Source organism: Chanos chanos, chromosome 3 (genome assembly GCF_902362185.1).
Source record: "Chanos chanos chromosome 3, fChaCha1.1, whole genome shotgun sequence".
Taxonomy (NCBI): Eukaryota; Metazoa; Chordata; class Actinopteri; order Gonorynchiformes; family Chanidae; genus Chanos; species Chanos chanos.
This window is the reverse complement of record NC_044497.1, coordinates 21,483,767-21,499,344: the sequence shown is the minus strand read 5'-3', so window position 1 is coordinate 21,499,344 and position 15,578 is coordinate 21,483,767. Positions and strand designations below refer to the sequence as shown.

The window sequence follows — 15,578 nt, the reverse complement described above, 5'->3', positions numbered from 1 at the left end:
ACCCTTCTTTGCAACTCAATAAACCTGTGGACAAGGGGTTGACTGTCTTCAGAGTCTTGATGTTAGGAAGGCGTTTATCTGACTGTCAAGTTACATACAGTACATATATCGAGGACAGAACAAGTACTGAAATTAAAATGAAATGTGTACAATCATTTTAATTGTTATTTGTTAATTTTTGTTATTTTACCTACTGCTTGCAGAATTACAGACATATGGTATATCACAAAAAAAGGAAAAACATAAGAGCTCAAATCCTTCCTTGCAAGTTGCAAATAGCATGTGTGAGGTGCATGTCCCTGCATAATATGAGGTTCATTCATCATCTTAGGCTGAAATGAAAAACCTGTACTGAGACAATTTTGGCAAAAATAAAGTGTAAAATAACTTGAATATTAATATGTCCCCAGGTTGCCCTGAGGACATGGGTAGTGTGCATATGGGAAATATGTGTGTGTGTGTGTGTGTGTTTATGTATATTTGTCTAGAAGTAACCAGAGAGTATAGACTCACTGGGCCAAATGACCCTTCCTGAGGACGACATGCCACATTGTATATCCTTATATAGACAAACATTAACAAGCTCATCATGTTTACTAATAAAAGCTTTACTTCGCCTCAGCTTTAACTGTGGAACAGATTATATGTACAGAGTGTATAATTGATTAGATGCTAAATGAGACAGTAACAAAATTTTTTTTTTTTTTTTTTTGCTATTTCTGTTATATAGCTTACGTTTGTATTCCATTCACTGTATAAACTCATAATCTGAATAGCAATGGCCGGTGACAAGATCGTTGGTGTCTTATTTAACACAGCTCTGAAGGCACGTTCATGTGTGGGTCACATTCATTCATTTCAAGTGTAGATTACTTTGATCACATCACTTTTTACAGCACTGAAATTTTGTACAGTTATTGTGTGGACACTAGACCGTTCTAAAGTTGACTTAAGGTTTGTTTCCAGGTGGTGCTTGGCACTGCGCTTCACAAGAAACTTAAACTAGAACTCTGTGTGACATTTAGGAGAAAGACGGTGAATCTACGGACTACCCTTTTAATTGGAACATTTAATACTTCTGCTAAAATGAATGCTGACTGGTTCAGCAGTGTAGTAAGAGCTTCAGCGTGGCATGTACCTGACTACATTCTCATATTTCCTCTGGCGTATTGTTTCTTTAGAAAGAAAGAAAACCTGAACCAAATGACCCAGAATATTTTTAACCGCGCTAAGTGCCTATGTTAAAACGAAATTAGCATGCCCTGGTGCAACCTTTCATATACGTTTCAGCCTCTACATAAACAAACCAGTGTTATTGCAGACTCTTCCAATATTATTTATGGGCTGCGATTCGCAACGCACAAGTAATCCAATCTATCCATGTCTGGGTCTGGAAATTACAAGACTTAGTAAATTACACGCTCTATCTCGGTGGACCACACAATGGATCAGTTCTTGCTGGCGCTGTTGTTGTTGGAAGCTTTGTTTCGAGACTACAAAAAACATATTTTTACTTCCAACGTCTTTCCCAATTACTCATTAAAAACTGACAGTTTAGTTTCGACGTTATTCACATGGTGTTCTATTCTTGTAGTCCCGCGAAAACACGTCAGTCTAGCTCCGTTTGCGAACCACGTGACATATGTTTACATCCTCTCAGCTGTTCCTGGAGAAAAGAGAGTCGTAGCCAACCTATATTTATGTGCGCTGTGTTGAAAATGCGGTATATTGCCACCATTTCACTTTAAGTTACTTGTCAACTGTGTCCAAGAACGTTCACAGCGAAACAGGTTAGTGAGAATTTCAACATGTCGACATCGTTTTATTCCTAACCAACTGTCTAAGTTATTTATCTCGCTATCTGGAGCACCCAATGTGTGATGGATTGTGGCTAGCTAAGTAGCTTGCTCGTGACATTCGAGTGGTACAACGACTTTGTAAACTCCTTAGGGTATATGTCGGTGTGGATGTATGTTAATTACCAGGGAATAGATTGTCCAGCAACGATTTATTTTCGGCGTTAACCTCACAATTCACTTTTTCCAAACCGAATAAATTAGCTGAAAATAGGTTGCTAGCTAGCTAATGAGAACCAAGTGATTAAGTTGTGCGAGTGCTGGTGTGTTTGTGTTTTACTCGCCATGAACCAAGCGCGTCCATCGACGCGACAGCTGATTAGCTTGACTTGCTGCCTATTTGTGCATTAGAATTTCATGCGCATTTCTTGATGTTTAGACTACAAAACCGTCAGATAAATGGAAATCCCTTGTTCTCTGTTGTAATGTGCAATTTTATCACAAAACCACGGGATGATTACAAATGTTGATTCTTCCTTCTCTAAAAAAGACGCGACAGAAGTGACAATAATTACTCGAAATGTCACAATTTCACAACTGTGTCTCATAAATGCTCTGCAAAGTAGAAACACAATTAACTAGACAGTGTTGCAAATTTAGGGGGGTAGAGCGCTTCTTTCCTCCCCATTACGAGATGCGCAATACTGGTCGCTTCTGGCTAACATAAGCTAACGATAGCGCGTCTGTTTGGAAAGTCCATGATGGCGGATGTGGAAATCATCGCACGCAAAATAACAAAATCGCTTTCTTTTCTAACTCATTGAATACTTGTGCCTTAAAGCTGTGAGCTGTCGCGATGTTTTTATTAGGCTTTTGGCATTATCACAGAAAAATACCAAGCGTGTGTTTCCATCTACCAACTCTGTTTTCTCAACAAACGCAGTGCGGATTTAGCAGTGTATTCATAGATCCGTTGAGAGAGTTGAACTGTGCACTAACTGCGTCGAGGACTATGGCGAAAGTGCCGTTAACTGTTAGGCCGCAGTTCTTCTACCTTTCATGCAGTTTCCGTGTTTCAGATTTTGAAAGTCTATTAGTCACATTAAAGCCTTTGGATATCGTTTATTTTGGTCATTCCTAGTATTGTAATGTTAACAAATAACCTTAAGTTAACTTGGCAAGAGGCCCTCAACCACAACTACCTTCCAGAATATACTTTACCAACAGCAGTCTTCTAGTATTATCTAATAAAATCCTGATTTGGTCGGGTAGTGGTGTAACCTGCAGAATTTAGGCTGGAAATGATGTCACGCTGTAATGATTTCTGACCATGTAATTCTTACAAGTAGAAGCTTATGCTGCTCTGAGAACTCAAACAGCAGCGTGTGGACAGATGCACTGCATACACTGAATGTCTAAGTCGGTGTGATCCACTAACTGCAGTGAGTGCATGGGCGACCTAATCCAAGTCATCTCCCTGTAATAGTGTCGTGTCCCCTAGCGGCAGACTGAGGCATGTACTGTTTATATATCTGGTTTCACTGTGTGTGTTATTGTAGAGTCACTACAGAGCTGTGGAATCTCTTGCATGTGTCCCGAGCCAGTGAGTTCAGAGTGCTTCCTCATTTACAGAACCAGATTTCAAGTCACTTTTCCAATTGTGTCTTACAGTTCTTCCATGTCCCTTCATACGCTTACATTATACTCAGTTCTTCCCTGTTCCTTCATAAGCTTACATTAGGTTCCCTTACATAGCACACACAGTAAGCATCTGCTCCACTATTCTGAATATTAGCACTACCACTAGAGTTATTAGAATGATTGTATTTCCCCACATACTTGAAAAAAAAAAAAAGAACAAATCCGCTGAACGAAATAAAGAGCTGAGTCAAAATATTCCTTCTCTCAGAATCAGCATACTCACCTTTGTATAAACTGTATTATTTTGCCTGGAAAATGTTTAAAAAGCCATCTGATGAAGTTAAATTAACCTTATAAACTTTTAGAAACAATCTTATAAAATCATTTTGCCATTATATCTGTATTGCATTAAAAGAGCATTCAAAAAGGAACGTATCTTGATTTCTCTAACTGAATTGAAATTGCAGTTTGAGAATGTGTGTTAGTATCGGATGATTAAAAATTCACAGTGCTTGGTCAGTGATGGTTATACTAGACATGGAGAAGGCCACTACTGACCATTAGCTCTTTGACTTTTAATGAAATGAATGGAAATAGAAATTTAGCCTCCACACCAGTTTTTCTGCCCAAACAGCCAAACCTGTGGTTTAAAGGCCAAAAAGGTTCCATCCACATGAGAAAAAATGAATTTTAGAGTACAGATTACTCTAGACTCATCGGGGCACCTGAGATCACACCCCCAAGTTTTCAGTGTGCTTGCCGTACAATATTTGGAACATATCGAAAAATAACAATTAAAAGAGATTTTTAGAGATTTATGCAACTAAAGTGGACTTAAGTGCCACCAAGACACTGTATGCCTACAATGTTCCAATCGGAAATATCTACTGTTGATAGATATTTAATATCATTCCTCGTACCAACTACTGGTGGCACTAGCAATGATAACAAACTAGACAATTGCAAGTATTCACTTTCCCCTGACAGAGCAAAATTCTGCCTTTAAATAAGTCGAACAGTATCTTTATATGACACAGTGTTCATTGTGTATAAAGGCAGATTATTGTCAGCTCAAAATCTTTGCACACTAAGATAATTCAAAGAAAATAATTAGACCACTTCAGAATATAATAGGCCTATTTTAATGTGCTAATGACCTGTCCTGGACTCTATTTCCATTAATTATTCAATTCATAAATGATAGAGCAGTTTTTGAATACAGTCTAGGCTTCCCTTCAGTTTAATTTAGCTTATGGATAACTTCACATTCTGCAGATGTTTGGGTTAATAAACATAGGCACTGATAAACAAACTAGTCTTCTAATTTGGCTCTACTTTACATCAGATCTGCATTTTGAAGTCACAGACCCTCTCTTCTATTATGGTTCTCTGGCAATGGATACCAGTTCTTAAATTGTCCTTTACTCCACTTAGTTTATCAAAATGCACCAGGGCCAGACTTCAGGCATTAGGGAATAACAGTAACATACTCCCAGATTTCCACACAGTTTTAGGGTTCTTTAGTGTAAGAAGCATATTTGTCTCTAGGTAATGGCAAATTGATTTTTCCTCATTGAATGAAAGGAATAATTCTGCTTCAGAATTGAATTGAATTGAATTAATTGTGCCCACGATGTAAATAAACATGCAAACTATTACGTTTGTGTTGGCCTGTTGGCTAAAAATTATTTGTTAATATCATAATTTCGGCATTATAGAATGGGCTGTTGGGTTTTGTATCCCAGATGAGTGTTAAAAGGGCAAGGAAAAACATCGCCAACTGTTTTCCACTTCTAAATAATATGCAGCTGGTGAGATAAACCTACGATTACGCAACTAACAAGTTTAATCTTGTTAATAGTGGACCACCTCCCAAAGGAGCACAGAGTTTGTAGGTCTGATGAAATCCAAGAATGTAGTGCACACACACTCAAAAAGGATTTGAAGTGCTGATTACAAACAAACATTACATTTTGATGATCACATTTCCAAATACATAATTTATACATCTGCTTAGTCTGTGAATCATAACACACTTTATAAAATAGTGACACAGTACAGTGTGTCTGCTATACACTGAATCAGATGGCTGTAGCAACATCTTAAAACTATTTAACTGGATCTTGGAATGTGGAGGCATAATTTAGTTTCCTTTAAAGTTTGCTGTAGCAATCAGGTGAACTTGGGAGTTTGTCTAAAGCACCTGAAAAGAAAACGAAGATCATTTTCCGTCATTATGAGTTGACCAAGTTTATTACATATATATATATATATATATATATTTTTGTGTGTGTGTGTGTGTGTTTGTGTTATTGTTATATATATGTGTGTTATTGTTATATTATTTTACATAATATAATGTATAGTACATAATACATAACATATTACAATGAGTCAATTTTTTCAGTCATTTACAAAGGAGAAGATAACATTTCGAGGGTACCTAATGTTTTAAAATCAAAATCACACTTTTGTCCAGCATCAGTCCTGGCAGTTTCAGTATAAACAGGTTAGTGAACTAGTAGTGCGAGGCTGGCTGAGGACTGAGTAAGTCACACTACCATAAGTTATGTGCTTCAAGACTTTTCCCTCTTTGCTCAAAACATTTAGGACTCAAAATATTACAGCCGCAAGACTCAGAGCCTGCCCTGAGTGATGCCACCGGTAGAGTTTCTGCCACACGAGTTCATTGTCAGGCACAAAAAAGGCCTGACCTAATTCTGCAGGATTATTTTTACCTTGCGAAACCCAAGGGCAGTGTCTTAGGAAAATGCAAAAGAAGTAGAGCAAAGATTGTTTCAGTCCTGTTGTCTCTCACACAGGGTTTTGAAAGAAGGAGACCAATGCATAGGCCTCACAGAAAGCACAAGCCTCCCTGAGGCTTTATATATTCATTGGGTCTCATTCACCAATATCTTCTTAAGTTTTTTTTCTTAAATTTGTTCTTGAGAATGGGCCTAAGGAAAAGTCTACGTCGGATTCATGACGTGTTCTTAAACCGCAGAATGGTTCGCACCTTTGTTCTTATAATGATGAATCCCATTGTCCTCGTAAGTTGAAAGCACGTGCCAGTTGCTCATAATTAGCATAGGTAAACCCCCCGCCAATCCCCATAAAAGGGCGTAAGACTGCAGACTGTGTGCATGCACAGAAATCTATGGACGCCCGGTTTTGCCACATAAAAAAAAAAAAAAAAAGTTTGCTTAATTGCGACTTTATTTCTCACAATTCCGACTTTATTTATCACAATTCTAAGCTCTTTTCTAACAACCAGTACCTTGAGCCATCACCTCTGCTCCCGCTTTTATGGTTCAGTGCAATGCGCATACAGTAGCAAACAGGAACAAAGGCTACAATAATGGCTGCATTTCCATTTGGAATATTTATGAATAAAAGTAAGACTGACTGATTGTCACACACCTGCTTTACAGCCTGTCTGATTTCAGATGGGATAACCCGTAAGTGAACAGTAGTTTTACATGCACTACTTATCACAGTCTCCATCAACTATTATATTCTGCTCTTTTTGTTCATTTTACAAAGTATGAATACCTAAAAAAGCACTTGAACCACACAGAGGGCCAAGGCCTACAGTCCACTCTTTTACTCGCGGCGCTGCACACCATTCCTTGTAATCATGACGGGTTCGCTCAAGCGCAACAAATTCAGTTCATTTTGCCATAGACACCGGTGTTAAGAAAGTGGAAGATAATACATGGATCCACCCCGTGACTCAGATCTGCTCCAAAATTTAAAAGGTTCTTCCTTGGCCCTCGCTACACCCTTCTACCAAGTTTCATGAAAATCGTTTTTCTGTAATCCTGCTGACAAATGGAAAGAAACCAACAAATCAATCAACAAACAGCACCGAAAGCACAACCTCCTTGGCATAGGTAAACATGCACTACATTCTCGGGTGTTACATGAAGTGTTAATTTAAAAGACCATAATGCTTTGGAAAATAATGAAAGTAATTATTTGAAATATTATAAATGATAAATATCATTGTAATTTAAATCCTAAAATATTATACAACTGTAGAATTGAAGAAAATGCAATAAACAGTTATTTTGCACAAACATGTCAGCAGTCAAATGTGCGTAAGTGTGCTCTTTAGGGTGCGTAGATTTTATTCTTACCTAAGAACAAATCCCAAATAAGAAAACATTGGTGAATGTCAGAAAACTAAGTGGGTTTTAAGAACAAATTTCTTCTTAAGAACGTTTTGTGAATGAGGCCCATTGTTTGTAAGCCAGTCAACACTAATGTGTACATTTCTGACTTTCTAACTCATATTGTTAATGTGAGTTATTAATTTTACTGCACATTTTCCAGCTCTAAACAGGTTATTTTTTTAGTTAATCCTGTGTGGATGTTCATTGTTGTAAAATGTGGAAGTATTCTTGTTTTGATATGTACGTGAAGAATTTACCCTATTAGAGAGGGCCCTCCTTTATTTAAGGGGTTTTCTTATTCCCAATTTGAACGCATACGGATGCCCTGGTGATACAGATTGAGCTGAAATGTTCTAGCTATGTGCAGGTTTGTACTCGTATCCCTAACCTAATGTAACACTTTATATTATTTCAAAACGGGCTTGTTATTTTAGCTTTAATAACTTGGTTTCAAGCTGCATAGAGAAAGGGTGGGGTTCCACAGCATTGTGTCAATGTTTTAAGAGAAGCTTGGTATTACTGAAAGATAGACATTTAACTTAGCAGTAATCACACTCATCTCATGATTACATATTGTGTACTTGTATATTTGAATATTTAGATACGGTATGTTTTTATGAGTCAGGCTTGGAACAGCTGAAACACTGGCAGAAATATTCACTCATCTTGTAACCCAGCTCAGGACTCAGACATTGATCCTCTGAAGGAGGCCTAAACCAGCTCTAAATGGACTTTGTATTTAATTTATTTACACATTATACATGCCGTAATACACTTTATGAGATAATCATAATAACGTAAGGGGAAATCTGCAGAGTGTGCCATTGTCTCTGTTTGCTCTGGTTTTGTCTGTGCCTATCACCTGCTTGTTATAAGGACTTTGTAAAGTTGGTCCACATTTGCCTTGTTTTCAGCCAGAGCAAATGTAGAAAATGCAAAATGTGATGTGGTATATTCGCTCCCATATGCTGGCTGCTTCCGTCCCTCTCACACAATGATTCTGCCAGTGTAACTGAAGTCCCTGTCTGTCTTTCAGGTTCTAGACTGCACCCAAAAAGAGAGAGCACTCTGACGTGGGACTGAATCTCTCAGGAAGGTTATTTGCCATAGGATTTTTTTTCTTGTTTTCTTTTTTTTTTGTTTGTTGAGGGAGGCTATCATGGGTGGAGCTGTGAGCGCTGGTGAAGATAATGATGACTTAATCGACAACCTGAAGGAAGCACAGTACATCCGTACAGACAGAGTTGAACAGGCATTCCGAGCCATAGACCGTGGTGACTACTACCTTGAAGGCTATCGGGACAATGCCTACAAAGACTTGGCTTGGAAGCATGGCAATATTCACCTGTCAGCTCCATGCATCTATTCAGAGGTGATGGAGGCGTTAACACTTCAGCAAGGATTGTCTTTCCTCAACCTGGGCAGTGGAACAGGCTACCTGAGCACAATGGTGGGCCTGATCCTAGGTGAGTGGCCAATCCTGTGCTTTTCACTGCACTGTGCTCAAATGATTTCTCCATCATGCACACACATAACAGCTACTGCAAAATTTTATCTAGAATCTCTGTTTGTGTTTATGGTTTGTAATAATGTGCAATTCACATACAGATAACATGTTGATTTGTATTGTCCCTTTTGAACAGTTGTGTTCTTATGTTTTTTGTTGACATGTTTGTAGGTCCATTTGGGGTGAATCATGGTGTTGAGCTTCATAAAGATGTGGTTGAGTATGCTAGAGAGAGACTGGATGACTTCATCAAAAATAGTGACAGCTTTGATAAGTGAGTTCCATTCTAAAACAATTAACTGTTTACTTTTCATTTTCTTATTTGCTGAAGCTTGTGATATTAATGAGCCTATATATTTTTAGAGGTTTTTAAAGTTTTTGTGTTAAAAAAAAAAAAGTTTTTGTCTGAAGCTGTGCTCAGAGGTTTTTCAATCACTCAAATCTTTTCTGGCAGGTTTGAGTTCTGTGAACCCAAGTTTGTGGTGGGAAACTGTCTGGAGATTTCCTCTGACAGTCATCAGTATGATCGGATCTACTGCGGCGCTGGCGTTCAGAAGGATCAGGAGAATTATATGAAAATCATGCTGAAGGTTGGAGGAATCCTTGTTATGCCCGTGGAGGATCAGGTCTGTGCAAGACAACTTTCGGCTCTTGCTACTGTCTAAAGAATGAACGGAATATTCATCTGAGTTCTCTGCCTGTCTTAAATGATACTACATATTGGGCGATTCCTCTTATTGAATGACATGTATTATACTGACAGATATGTTTTGTTGTTTTTGCTGTTTGCAGTTGACTCAGATAACGAGAACAGGCCAGAATACATGGGAAAGCAAGAACATTCTTGCTGTATCATTTGCTCCTCTTGTCCAGCGGAGAATGGATGGGAGCAAAGCAGATGCTGTGGAGCTTCGTGAGTTCTGAGTTCATAAGTATAATTATTTATAGAGGGCAGAACCAATCTGACCGCTCCACCAGAATTTTAACTGTGTGAACTGGCCAGCTTGGAATGACAGAGAACTGGCAAATAAACCCATTCTCTGCCTCCTGTGAGAAAAAGTCAAATATGAGTGCAGGTATTGTCAGCCTTAATGTAGGAAATGTCATTGTCTTGTTTCAGCGCCTGTGACTGTCATTGTCTTGTTTCAGCGCCTGTGACTGTCATTGTTTTGTTTCAGCGCCTGTGACTGTCATTGTCTTGTGTCAGCGCCTGTGACTGTCATTGTCTTGTTTCAGTGCCTGTGACTGTCATTGTCTTGTGTCAGCGCCTGTGACTGTCATTGTCTTGTTTCAGTGCCTGTGACTGTCATTGTCTTGTTTCAGCGCCTGTGACTGTCATTGTCTTGTTTCAGCGCCTGTGACTGTCATTGTCTTGTTTCAGCGCCTGTGACTGTCATTGTCTTGTGTCAGCGCCTGTGACTGTCATTGTCTTGTTTCAGTGCCTGTGACTGTCATTGTCTTGTTTCAGCGCCTGTGACTGTCATTGTTTTGTTTCAGCGCCTGTGACTGTCATTGTCTTGTGTCAGCGCCTGTGACTGTCATTGTCTTGTTTCAGTGCCTGTGACTGTCATTGTCTTGTTTCAGCGCCTGTGACTGTCATTGTCTTGTTTCAGCGCCTGTGACTGTCATTGTCTTGTTTCAGTGCCTGTGACTGTCATTGTCTTGTTTCAGTGCCTGTGACTGTCATTGTTTTGTTTCAGCGCCTGTGACTGTCATTGTCTTGTTTCAGCGCCTGTGACTGTCATTGTCTTGTTTCAGCGCCTGTTACTGTCATTGTCTTGTGTCAGCACCTGTGACTGTTATTGTTTTGTTTCAGCGCCTGTGACTGTCATTGTCTTGTTTCAGCGCCTGTGACTGTTATTGTTTTGTTTCAGTGCCTGTGACTGTCATTGTCTTGTTTCAGCGCCTGTGACTGTTATTGTTTTGTTTCAGCGCCTGTGACTGTTATTGTTTTGTTTCAGCGCCTGTGACTGTTATTGTTTTGTTTCAGCGCCTGTGACTGTTATTGTTTTGTTTCAGTGCCTGTGACTGTCATTGTCTTGTTTCAGCGCCTGTGACTGTCATTGTCTTGTTTCAGCGCCTGTGACTGTCATTGTCTTGTTTCAGCGCCTGTGACTGTAATTGTTTCAGTGCCAGTGACTGTCATTGTCTTTTTTTAGCACCTGTGACTGTCATTGTCTTGTTTCAGCGTCTGTGACTATTATTGTTTTGTTTCAGCACCTGTGACTGTCAGGAGCCTACAGGACTTAGCACGCATCTACATTCGGCGCACTCTACGGAACCTCACCAACGAGGAGAACATCTCCAAAGGGCCTCCTCAGAGACCTCCACAGAAACGCAAACGCAGACGCTGCCGGCGGCGACGCATTAACACCTACGTCTTCGTAGGCAATCAACTGATCCCTCAGCCGCTTGAGAGTGAAGAGGACGAAAGGATAGAGGAGCAAAGTAAGGAGGAGGACGTAAAGGACATGAGTGAGCCAGTGAAGCCAGAGGAGCCCCAGGTCAACCTGCTGAGAGACAAGATTCTGAGCCTGCCCCTGCCCGAGCCTCTGAAAGCTTACCTGTTGTATTACCGAGAGAAATAATCACACCACAGAGTTTTCATGCTGTATGAATGTTGATATGTTGATATTTTTTTTTTCTCTCGATTTTTTTTTTCCCCACTGTTTTTTGAAAAATGTAGCATCGTTTTTATCTTTCAGGATGATATACAAGGACAGGGAAGGCCTCTGTGCTTGGCAAACAAAGCAAAGTTGATCTGTATCTGTATTCTGTATTTTGATCATTCTTGAATCTCAGATATTATATTTAAACGTCTACTGCAATAAGCAGAACTGGGGTGATTTGGGCGTTTTGGACTACTATGGTCAAATCTTCAAGCAAGAACAGAAAGTTTGCGTAATTCAAGCCAGCGTAACAAAAGACTTGTAGAAGGCATTTCTTAGATGCTGTGTAACATATCACTTTGATTTGATCAAATCTGAATAGAAGCGTTTTAAAAAGTTATCAGCTAAAGAATAACCAACAGTGATCATTGGGGTGTTTTTTCTGCCTTCTATGGATCATAGACTGGATATATTTTTAACCCTTTTTGTTCATGCTGTAAAATGCTCTTTCAGGACTCTTTTGGTCAAACTGTTCTGGCGGTTCCCATGGGTAGCTGACCTGTCTGTCCTATGTATTTTGAACCTTTTTCCTCCCAGGCTTTCTAATGACTGATGTATCTAAACAAGCGTCGTACTTTTTTATTTCCACGCTCTGTAAGATGGATGTATAGGAAGATGCCCCGGGTAACACTGCACGTGTGGTCTTGGTGTGCACCATCCGTGACTGTCTGCTATTACAGGAGACTAAACAAAGACATGCAGGTGACCAGATGCATATCTTTGCCCAGTTTCTGACAGTTTAAGGTGACATTTCATCACTGGTGTGCTTTGTAATACATTTACTGCTTAGGTAAGAGTTTTCACTCCTGATTCATGAAGGTCCTGTGTGCTTGGAGGAAAAGAGAGATATGTGTCCAACGACATCGCACAGGAATATTTGCATCTGGTCTGTGTGGATGCCCTCCCTGTCATTTATGAGGTGGACTGAATCCAAGTCATGACAGAGTTCATTGAGCTCATGGAGGATCAATATGGCGCTATTAATTTCTGTAGTTCCACAGTGTTGACTGATCACTAGGGCAGAATCTAGGGCAGCAAGCCTAGGCCTTGTAGGATCTGAATGCTTTTCACCCTGTTACAGCTTCAGGACTCATTCTGTTCAAGACGTGCCCAGGTGTGTCCCTGACTACCCAGGCATGTTCACGCAGTGCTGATCTCTCTGTTGGTTACACAGCAGCCTGTTTGAATTGTGTTTACAGTAACTTGCGATTCCCCTATTTTCACTCCACAGTTATTCTCACTTTTGTATTTTGTAAGCATATGATAGATATAAATGAGATACCACCTTAAAGATTTCATCTGAGCACATTGATTTAAATGTCTTAGAACAGCTCTTGCAATGCATCTTAGCTGTGGCCAGTGAGTGTTTCCTAGAGTGTTTCCCAGAACCCAGTGTAATGCAAATGGTACCCTAAGTGAATCTCTATAGGTACTGCCCATTTCCAAGGTGTTGAAAAGCTCCTGTTACAGTAACTGTATGGGGTAAATCAGTGGACCATATCAGACATCAGAGAAAATGAATGAAATTTGGGAAAAAGGAGATGGAGCAAACAGGAAACCAGTGTGGTTTATAGTCACAGATTTTCATAAGTAATATTTTTGTTTTCAGAAGTGCCTCGCTCAAAATGCTTAATGCACTTTGAGTGTGATTTTTGTTAAGTTCAGGATTTTTGAATTACAGCCTATTTTATCTTTTTACAAATCAGTACAAAAAGCCATAATTTCATTTTAACAGAATACAATGCTGTAAATTTACTATTGGCTAATATCCACTTCTCTCTTTTCTCAAAGAACTAATTTTTTTCATCAAAATTACGGTGACTGGGTTGAAACTGTTTAAAATTCATTTGTTTTGTTTTCGTTTTTGAGTGTTTGCTGTCATGGTCAGAGTTCAGGTTTGGACTGTCAGTTCTGTCACCGGTTTGCCCCTGCAGACAGGCACACAGACATTCACGCTGCATGCCCAGTGTGCTTTTACTGCTCTCATCTGCTTTTGTCTCTAAACAACAACTCTGAACATGTGTGAGCCTCAGGGCTTTTGGGAACCACTCAAAATGTGACGGCTTCTGATTTGTGATTGGATGATTTCTCATTTGAAATGTGAGACATTTGGCCTGTTGGACAAAGATAAATTTCAGCTTCCAGTCTTTAACAGTAAAGGTCCACTACCACCTATCAGAGCCATCCTGTTTCCCTCCACAGCCTATCGGAGCCACCATGTTGCCCTCCACAGCCTATCAGAGCCATCCTGTTGCCCTCCAAAGCCTAGTGAAGCTGTGCAGTCTGCAGACTCGATCGTGGATCCCTCTCTGCTCTGTATATCTGGCTCTACTCTCAAACTAAACATGCCTTCTATGATGATTCTGTCATATCACATCCAAAGCTTTAAAAAAAAAACCTATAACCAAGCGTGTGCTAATTTTGTCCCTTCACACTGGTCACAGTCTCCCTTCTGTCTGTGGGATTTTTTGAAATGTTGATTTTTTTCTATAGAATAGAACTATGAATATTCTGGGTTAATCTGAAGATGATCTGGTCTGTGAGAACCATCAACTTTAATTTTTTTTTCACTTGAATTTCACAAGAACATGTTTCAGATAGTAGGAAGCTTAAACATTCCTCTCAGTGCTTCAGAGTGCCAGCATGCTTCAGATGGAGCCGATTTTGTTTTTTTTTTTTAAGTTGTTTGTGTGGTTTTGAAGTGCATCACTGGCGGTTTGTAATTTGATGCTTTGTTCACAACCATATTTTCATTAAATATATTTATATCACTTCTCTGATAATAATGGCATCCGTGTTTGTAATTATTTCCTATCATCTTGGTCTCTTGCAATAAACAAGGAAAGAGGACAAACAGTTGCAGGGCACTTAAAATAACAAATTTCAAAAGATCTGTTCTGATATCTTTCTTATTTGAGCTTAAATGGACACATGAAAAACTCTGGTCAAAGTTGTGTAATGGGGTCTATCAGAGAAACATCTGTTATGATGTAATATCAAAACATTGTTTGCCCATGTAAATACACACACACATCAGTTGTACCATACATTACAAAATCTTTATTTCTGTAAGTATATCATACATCTTTATTAAAACAATCATCATTGCCAAAAAATAAAATAACCCTTTTGAAGGATTAGATTGGAAATATCCCCATAGAATCTTCAAAGACATTCTTGTACTGAGGAAATGCAATCTGGGAGCCTTTTCTTTGCATAGAATTGAATGCACTACTGTCATGTAACTCTGTCCTGGAACTGAGCAGGGAAACCACTGAGCAGTGCAGTCTGCCGCAGAATGGCTCTGTTTTTGAATTCCACCCGTTTTCAGGATCTGAAACCAGTATGATTATTGCAGAATTTCTCTTAAGTTTGCTCATACTTTAACTCTTAACTCTTAACTGGCAGAGGGCAAAATGAACTGAAAACAATCGATAGTTTTATCCCACGTTAATAATCCAGAAAAAAAGGTCAGTTTAGTGTTCCTTTCCAGGCTACCGGAGGCCTTACATACAAGTCTATAGAAAAATGAAAATTTATTCACCCATCTTCATACACTATAAGTGTCAAACCACACGTTAAAAAAATGGAAATAGAGAGAACTCTTTGGGGCATAACGCTACATATATATTTTCAACTGCTTTTGTAAGCTTCTGGTACTAACATGCTTAAATGACCACATCATAGCAACAGTTTTGTTTCTAGGCAGAGCACTAGTAAAAACTTATGTGGACATGTATACAAGGTCAAACCAAGTCTTAAACTCGGTCTATATAAAAGTAAAGGGTAA

The 15,578-nt window shown here is 39.2% G+C and overlaps 1 protein-coding gene across 1 annotated transcript; it reads left to right on the top strand.

Moving 5' to 3' along the window:
- Positions 1 to 1,673: 1,673 nt before the first annotated feature.
- On the top strand, positions 1,674 to 14,568 carry pcmtd1 (protein-L-isoaspartate (D-aspartate) O-methyltransferase domain containing 1). Its single transcript, XM_030769171.1, has 6 exons — positions 1,674 to 1,790; positions 8,649 to 9,078; positions 9,291 to 9,393; positions 9,574 to 9,745; positions 9,912 to 10,032; positions 11,337 to 14,568. Exons 2-6 carry the CDS (start codon positions 8,772 to 8,774, stop codon positions 11,705 to 11,707), a joined length of 1,074 nt encoding a protein of 357 aa, XP_030625031.1. The 5' UTR covers positions 1,674 to 1,790; positions 8,649 to 8,771; the 3' UTR covers positions 11,708 to 14,568.
- Positions 14,569 to 15,578: the final 1,010 nt, after the last annotated feature.

Bases quoted from the DNA above. Each gene is read 5' to 3' on its own strand.
- pcmtd1 (XM_030769171.1), top strand. From the start codon at position 8,772: ATGGGTGGAGCTGTGAGCGCTGGTGAAGATAATGATGACTTAATCGAC. The intron at 9,746-9,911 runs GTCTGTGCAAGA...TGCTGTTTGCAG, and splicing joins TTATGCCCGTGGAGGATCAG to TTGACTCAGATAACGAGAAC. The intron at 10,033-11,336 runs GTGAGTTCTGAG...GTTTTGTTTCAG, and splicing joins AGCAGATGCTGTGGAGCTTC to CACCTGTGACTGTCAGGAGC.